This window comes from Leucoraja erinacea, unplaced genomic scaffold (genome assembly GCF_028641065.1).
Source record: "Leucoraja erinacea ecotype New England unplaced genomic scaffold, Leri_hhj_1 Leri_828S, whole genome shotgun sequence".
Taxonomy (NCBI): domain Eukaryota; kingdom Metazoa; phylum Chordata; class Chondrichthyes; order Rajiformes; family Rajidae; genus Leucoraja; species Leucoraja erinaceus.
Window position 1 is genome coordinate 41,819 of NW_026576760.1, and position 8,653 is coordinate 50,471.

Below are 8,653 nucleotides of genomic sequence, written 5' to 3' on the forward strand. Positions count from 1 at the left end.
AAGTGCTGGAGGCAGGTTCGATTTTATCATTTAAAAATCAATTGGATTAGGTATATGGATGGGAATGGGATATAGAGGGTTATGGTCTGAGTGCAGGCAGATGGGACTAGGGAGAATAATTGTTCGACACGGACTTGTAGGGCCGAGATGGCCTGTTTTTCCGTGCTGTAATTGTTATATGGTTATATAAATGTATTTTATTGGGATTTTATATGATAGACCAAGTGGTGCATAATTGTGAAGTGGAAGGAAAATGGTTTTCAAATTATTTTACTAATAAACAACTGAAAAGTGTGGCGTGCAAAAGTATTCAGCCCCCCTGAGTCAATACTTTGTAGAACCACCTTTCGCTGCAATTACAGCTGCAAGTCATTTGGAGTATGTCTACCAGTTTTGCACATCTAGAGACTGACATTTTTGCCCTTTCTTCTTTGCAAAATAGCTCAAGCTCAGTCAGATTGGATGGAGAGCATCTGTGAACAGCAATTTTCAAGTCTTGCCAGAGATTCTCAATTGGATTTAAGTATGGACTTTGACTGGGCCATTCTAACACATGAATATGCTTTGATCTAAACCATTCCATTGTAGCTGGCTGTGTTTGGGGTCGTTCCTGCTGGAAGGTGAACGTCCACCTCAGTCTCAAGACTTTTGCAGACTCTAACAGGTTTTCTTCCAAAATTGCCCTTTATTTGGCTCCATCCATCTTCCCATCAACTCTGACCAGCTTCCCTGTCCCTGCTGAAGAAAAGCATCCCCATAGCACGATGCTGCCACCACCATGTTTCACAGTGGGGATGGTGTGTTCAGGGTGATGTGCAGTGTTAGTTTTCCGCCACACATAGCGTTTTGCATTTAGGCCAAAAACTTCAATTTTGGTCTCATCTGACCAGAGCACCTTCCGCCACATGTTTGCTGTGTCCCCCACATGGCTTGTGGCAAACTGCAAACGGGACTTCTTATGGCTTTTTTTCCAACAATGGCCACTCTTCCATAAAGGCCCGATTTGTGGAGTGCATGACTAATAGTTGTCCTGTGGACAGATTCTCCCACCTGAGCTGTGGATCTCTGCAGCTCCTCCAGAGTTACCATGGGCCTCTTGGCTGCTACTCTGATCAATGCTCTCCTTGCCCGGCCTGTCAGTTTAGGTGGACGGCCATGTCTTGGTAGGTTTGCAGTTGTGCCATACTCTTTCCATTTTTGGATGATGGATTGAACAGTGCTCCGTGAGATGTTCAAAGCTTGGGATATTTTTTCATAACCTAACCCTGCTTTAAACTTCTCCACAACTTTATCCCTGACCTGTCTGGTGTGTTCCTTGGGCTTCATGATGCTGTTTGTTCACTAATGTTCTCTAACAAACCTCTGAGGCCTTCACAGAACAGCTGTATTCATACTGAGATTAGATTACACGCAAGTGGACTCTATTTACTAATTAGGTGACTTCTGAAGGCAATTGGTTGCACTGGATTTTATTTCGGGGTATCAGAGTAAAGGGGGCTGAATACTTTTGCACGCCACACTTTTCAGTTTTTTATTTGTAAAAAAATTTGAAAACCATGTATCATTTTCCTTCCACTTCATAATTATGCGCCACTTTGTGTTGGTCTATCACATAAAATCCCAATAAAATACATTTACGTTTGTGGTTGTAACGTGACAAAATGTGGAAAAGTTCAAGGGGTATGAAAACTTTTGCAAGTCACTGTATATGGATGGGAAAGGAATGGAGGGTTATGGTCTGAGTGCAGGTAGATGGGACTAGGGGAAAATAAGTGTTCGGCCCGGACTTGTAGGGCCGAGATGGCCTGTTTCCGTGCTGTAATTGTTATATGGTTATATAGGAAGTACATCCTCTGTTGTGCCTTTTTGACCGTGGAGCCGATGGTAGCCCACCACTTAAGGTCCTTGGAGATGATCGTTTGGAGTGTACTCTGGCACAATGGTTTTGAATGCAGAACTAAAATCAACAAACAAAATACTCACATAGGTCCCCTGGCAGTCTAGGTGAAAGAAGGATGAAGTGCAGGCCCAGATTGACTGTGTCATCTACAGATTTATTGGCCCAATATGCAAACTGAAGAGCAGGGTTCATTATATTTTTCATCTTGGCCAGCACAAGCCTTTCATGGGTCTTCATGACTACAAAGGTCAGTGCGACAGGCCTGTAGTCATTAAGACCAGTAATCCTTGCCTTTTTGGGGTACAGGGACAATAGTGGAGACTTTGAAGCAGGCAGGGACAGTACCGGTTTGCAGGAACTGGTTAAAAATCTCTGTGTAGTTGTTCGGCACAGAGCTTGAGGTGCTCTTTAAACATGATAATTCAATGCAAGTTGTCCAGGATGACCAAGTAAAGGGTCCTTTAAGAGTATGTATGACTTTTTTCTGACGTTCTGTGGAATTAATCAAGCAATAATCAAAACTTGCAATTGTTCAAGAATCTACTCATTGCTAAGATTATTTCTTTCCACTCTGCCACATTAACTGCATGTGTCTTTATTACACTGCAGTTGTTGAAATCATGTCTAATGCTCAGATGCTTCTTTTCACCTGCGATTCGTTTGACATCAGTTTATCAAAAAAAGCCAAGATAAATATTCTGGGCAATAAAACCAAAAGTGCTGGAGAAACACCGCAGGCCAGGCAACATCTGTGGAGAGAAATGATCAAGTGACAGTTTTGGTTGGACCCAAAACGTCTTCAGTCCATTTCCCTCCACAGGTGCACTCTGACCTGCTGAATTTCTCCAGCACTTGGTTTTCTTGTTCAAGATTCCAGTATCTACAAACTCCTCATCACAAGGTACTATCTTAGAGTATTGTGTGCAGTTTTGGTTTCCAAATCTGAGGAAGGACATTCTTGCTATTGAGGCGGGACTGTCATATTTTGGGAGAATGGAGCGGCTGGGCTTGTATTCTCTGGAATTTATAAGGGTGAGAGGGGATCTTATTGAAACATATAAGATTATTAACGGTTTGGACACACTAGAGGCAGGAAACATATTCCCAATGTTGGGGAATCTAGAACCAGGGGCCGCAGTTTAAGAATAAGGGGTAAACCATTTAGAATGGGAATGAGGAAACACTTATTCACACAGAGTTGTGAGTCTGTGGAATTCTCTGCCTCGGAGGGCAGTGGAGGCCGGTTCTCTGGAAAGTTTCAAGAGAGAGCTAGATAGGGATCTTGAAGTCAGGGGATATGGGAAGAAGGCAGGAAAGGGGTACAGCATGTGGATGATCAGCCATGATCACATTGAATGGCGGTGTTGGCTTGAAGGGCCATATGGCCAACTCTTGCACCTATTGCCTATTGTTCATAGAGGAGGAAACATTGTCCGGTCCTGGAGATTTCTGGCTTTTCTGTCATCTGACAAGCCTCTCCGCCTCCTCTATTTTTATTGTTGATGATGGAGAAGTGATGGTGTTCAGCACAGAGGGTGTGGGTGATTGGGTGTGAAATGGTGATTGGAGAAGGGTGGCTGGGAAAGGGGCCAGTCTTTTCAGACTGGAGTCTTGCTTTAAGTATGTGTGAGGTGGTGAATGGGGAGGAGTGGGTGCAGAAGGGCCCGGTCTTTGCAGACTGGGGTCTGGCTGTATTTGTTGGGGAAGGGGGAGGGGGTACCAGGGTTACGTTTCTGCTTGTCAAACCTGAAGTAGAACTCAAAGGTAGACAAAATTCAGTGGAAGCGGCAGCATCTATGGAGCGAAGGAAATAAGCAACGTTTCGGGCCGAAACCCTTCTTCAGATTGATGCAGAGTGCTGGAGGGTGGGAGAATAAAGGAAGAGGAGGAGGAGCCAGAGGGCTGAGGGAGAGCTGAGAAGGGGAGGAGAAGTGGCGGAAGAGCTGAGAAGGGGACAATTGCATTGGTGCTCCCTCCTGCACCCACGCACAACTCATTAACCATCAACTTCGCCATTAACTTCCATCCAACACTCAAATACACCTGGACCATTTCCGACACTCCCCTTCCATTTCTTGACCTCACTATCTCCATCACACCTCCAACGTGACCCCACCACTTGCAACATCTTCCCATCTTCCCCCTTGTCTGCTTTCCGCAAAGACCACTCCCTCCGTAACTCCTTGGTCAATTCTTCCCTTCCCACCCCCTTCCCAGGCACTTTCCCTTGCCACCACAAGAGATGCTACACCTGTCACTTTACCTCCCCCCTCCAATCCATCAATGACCCAAGCAGTCATTCCAAGTGCGACAGAAGTTTAGCTGCACCTCCTCCAACCTCATCTATTGCATCCGCTGCTCTAGATGTCAGCTGATCTACATCGGTGAGACCAAACATAGGATTGGCGATCTTTTCGCCGAACACCTCCGCTCGGTTTGCAATAACCAACCTGATCTCCCGGTGGCTCAGCACTTCAACTCTTCCTCCCATTCTGAATCCGACCTTTATGTCCTGAACCTCCTCCATGGCCAGAGTGAGCACCACCGGAAATTGGAGGAGCAGCACTTCATATTCTGCTTGGGCAGTCTGCATCCCGGTGGTCTGAACATTGACTTCTCCAATTTCCGGTAGCCCTTGCTGTCTCCTCCCCTTCTCAGCTCTCCCTCAGCCCTTTGGCTCCTCCTCTTCCTTTCTTCCGTTGCCTTGTTCCTTCGCTCCATAGATGCTGCCGCACCCGCTGAGTTTCTCCAGCAATTTTGTCTACCTTCGATTTTCCAACATCTGCAGATACTTCTTGAAGTAGAACTCATTCAGGTAATACTTGTTTCTCTCCTTTCTTCCCCTCAGTTTATTCAGTTGTCAGCTTCTACTGGAATAAATAAGCAATGCATGTTTGTGGTTTCCAATCAATGGAATGGTGATCAGATCACAATGATAAAACAAATTCTTGCCCTGTATGTTCTGGAACACATGATCAGAAACATCGACCGCTATCTGAAAACAACAGCATAATGGGAAGAACCAAGGTTGTATACAACTGTCGAGCTGGAACTCATACTGACTCCGGACCACCTTGGCTGACCTAGCTCTCTTAACAAACTCCGATGTGTCAACCTGCTGTCTGATGAATGTTGAGGATTTATCAATTATATGGATATAAAGTTTCAACTCACATATTCCTGTTAATTAAAAATACAGTCATTGCTTGTAACTTGGCCGTCTAAACATGTCCTTTCGAAGTACATATCCAAAAGCCTTTTTGTAGATTGGTTACTGCATGTGAACCAATCAGAGTAGTGTAGCACCATTAACCCCACTTTACTGTACACTTTATATTAACACCCACTTCCTACATTAGGTAGTCTTGGAAGTGGTAGTGATGAACTAACAACCTGATGTACCGCTCTGCTATATGTTATAATTAAAGATGACAAACTCTAGAACTGTGTTTCTTTAATAATTTACATGGTGTCAGACAGCATGAAGTGACCCACTGTGTCCGTATATCGGGTTTTATTTGCATTTTATCAGTTTTATTTGTGCTACCATGGCTCAATCGTGCCGCAAACCAGCATACCTCATATTCGATTCAATCATTGGAGAACAATGGAGGCTCTTCGAGATCGACCATGAAAACTCCAACAACATCGTCCATCGTAATGACCCAGATGAGGTCAAAGCTTCACTTCTACTAAACCTGGCGGGGCCAGAGGCTCTGATGAGAGTGCAGACTTTTGACTTCACGCAAGCCGTTCTGGACGATAACGGCCAGGTAGTTGCACCAGCTGAGCCTGTGCATAACCCCAATTACTGCGTAAATTCCTTACTGCGTAAAAGCCTTACTGCGTAAATTCAGGGAACTATGCGACCTACTCTCTAAGCATATCTTAGAAAGAGCAAATTTCTTCGTGAAACAACAGCTTCCTGATCGGCCTGTTGAAAGATTTATCTGTGATTTGAAATATATGGCTCAGCGATGCCGTTTCGGGGTTATGTCCAACGTGTTAATCTGGGACAAACTTGTCAGTGGCATGACTGATCAAAAGTTAAAGACTGAGCTGCTAAGGAATGCTGACATAACCCTTGAACAAGCTGTGCATGCTTGCCGCACATCTGCGATCATGGCCCCACTAAGTGACCAGTTTGACACTCATAAAAAGAGTATAAACTTGACGGGCTTCAACAAACGAGTCACACCAACAGCTAACAACTGGGGTATGGTGTACAATTTTGGTCGCCTAATTATAGGAAAGATGTCAACAAAATCGAGAGAGTACAGAGGAGATTTACTAGAATGTTGCCTGGGTTTCAGCAACTAAGTTACAGATAAAGGTTGAACAAGTTAGATCTTTATTCATTGGAGCGCAGAAGGTTAAGGGGGGACTTGATAAATGTCTTTAAAATGATGAGGAATAGACAGAGTTGGTGTGTAAGCTTTTTCCATTGAGAGTAGGGAAGATTCAAACAAGAGGACATGACTTGAGAATTAAGGGACAGAAGTTTAGGGGTAACATGAGGGGCGAACTTTTTTACTCAGAGAGTGGTAGCTGTGTGGAATGAGCTTCCAGTGGAAGTGGTGGAGGCAGGTTCGATTTTATCATTTAAAAATACATTGGATGGGTATATGCACGGCAAAGGAATGGAGGGTTATGGTCTAAGTGCAGGTAGATGGGACTAGGTGAGAATAAGTGTTCGGCACGGACTAGAAGGGCTGAGATGGCCTGTTTCCGTGCTGTAATTGTTATATGTTTATATGGTTAACAGAAGATTTATGAATGAACCGCCGCAAACGGCTAATCGAGGATTTATCAATGAACCACTGCGCAAATGTAATGTCTCTGCAAGTCTACAGCAAGATTTTTAAAAATGAGAGTTTGGCTAGAGATGGCTCTACCTTACATGCTTATGGTGGCAAGGTCATGTAAAGGACTATTATTTGAATGGTTGCCGATTAGGAAAAGGGGAGATGCAACTAGACCTGGGTGTCTTGGCACACCAGTCATTGAAAGTAGGCATGCAGGTGCAGCAGGCAGTGAAGAAAGCGAATGGTATGTTAGCATTCATAGCAAAATGATTTGAGTATAGGAGCAGGGAGGCTCTACTGCAGTTGTACAGGGTCTTGGTGAGACCACACCTGGAGTATTGCGTACAGTTTTGGTCTAATCTGAGGAAAGACATTCTTGCCATAGAGGGATAGAAACATAGAAACATAGAAATTAGGTGCAGGAGTAGGCCATTCGGCCCTTCATGGCTGATCATCCAACTCAGTATCCCGTACCTGCCTTCTCTCCATACCCCCTGATCCCCTTAGCCACAAGGGCCACATCTAACTCCCTCTTAAATATGGCCAATGAACTGGCCTCAACTACCCTCTGTGGCAGAGAGTTCCAGAGATTCACCACTGTCTGTGTGAAAAAAGTTCTTCTCATCTCGGTTTTAAAGGATTTCCCCCTTATCGGATTACAGAAAAGATTCTGCAGACTGCTTCCTGGGATGTCAGGACTTTCATATGAAGAAAGACTGGATAAACTCGGCTTGTACTCAGTAGAATTTAGAAGATTGAGGGGGGATCTTATAGAAACTCACAAAATTCTTAAGGGCTTGGACAGGCTCGATGCAGGGAGATTGTTCCCAATGTTGGGGAAGTCCAGAACAAGGGGTCACAGTTTAAGGATAAGTCTTTTAGGACCGAGATGAGAAAAACATGTTTCACACAGAGTGGTGAATCTGTGGAATTCTCTGCCACAGAAGGTAGTTGAGGCCAGCCCATTGGCCATATTTTAGAGGGAGTTAGATGTGACCCCTGTGTCCTTCTTAACAAACAGACTCTCCGTAATCTTCTCAGGAAGTAAAGGCGCTGATGAGATTTCTTGATAATTGCGTTAGTGTTCTCGGACCAGGAAAGATCTTCAGAGATATGCACGCACTGGAATTTGATAAGATCTCGCATGGGAGACTGGTGACTAAAATTAGAGCACATGGTATTAGGGATAGGATGACATGGATAGAAAATTGGTTTGCAGACCGGAAGCAAAGAGTAGGAGTGAACAGGTCCTTTTCAGAATGGCAGGCAGTGGCGAGTGGAGTGCCACAAGGCTCAGTGTTGGGGCCGCAACTGTTTACCATATATATTAATGATTTGGAAGAGCGAATTAGGAGCAACACTAGCAAGTTTGCGGATGACAAAAAGCTGGGTGGCAGTGTGAGCTGTGAAGAGGATGTTGCAGGGTGAACTGGACAGGCTGAGTGAGTGGGCAGATGCGTGGCAGATGCAGTATTATATAGATAAATGTGAGGTTATCCACTTTGGTGGCAAATACAAGGGGGCAGATTATTATCTCAATGGGGTTGGCTCACAGGTACAGCAGGCAGTGAAGAAAGCGAATGGAATGTTGGCTTTCATAACAAGAGGATTTCAGTATAGGAGTAAAGAGGTTCTTCTGCAGCTGTATAGGGCTCTGGTGAGACCACGTCTGGAGTATTGTGTACAGTTTTGGTCTCCTAATTTAAGGAAGGGCATCCTTGTGATTGAGGCAGTTCAGGGTAGGTTCACGAGATTGATCCCTGGGACGGCGGGACTGTCTTATGAGGAAAGATTGAAATGACTAGGCTTGTATTCACTGGAGTTTAGAAGGATGAGGGAGAATCTTATAGAAACATCAGGGGGTATGGAGAGAAGGCAGGTACGGGATACTGAGTTGGATGGTCAGCCATGATCATATTGAATGGCGGTGCAGGCTCGAAGGGCCGAA

The 8,653-nt window shown here is 44.7% G+C and overlaps 1 protein-coding gene across 1 annotated transcript in view; it reads left to right on the forward strand.

The window, feature by feature from the left end:
- The window catches only part of LOC129694853 (uncharacterized), a 30,214-nt gene extending 24,870 nt beyond the window's left edge, over positions 1-5,344 (forward strand). The window contains exon 7 of the mRNA XM_055631612.1: positions 4,749-5,344. Within this exon, the coding sequence (XP_055487587.1) occupies positions 4,749-4,913 (165 nt within the window). The 3' untranslated portion in view covers positions 4,914-5,344. The remainder of the gene's footprint in view (positions 1-4,748) is intronic.
- Positions 5,345-8,653: the final 3,309 nt, after the last annotated feature.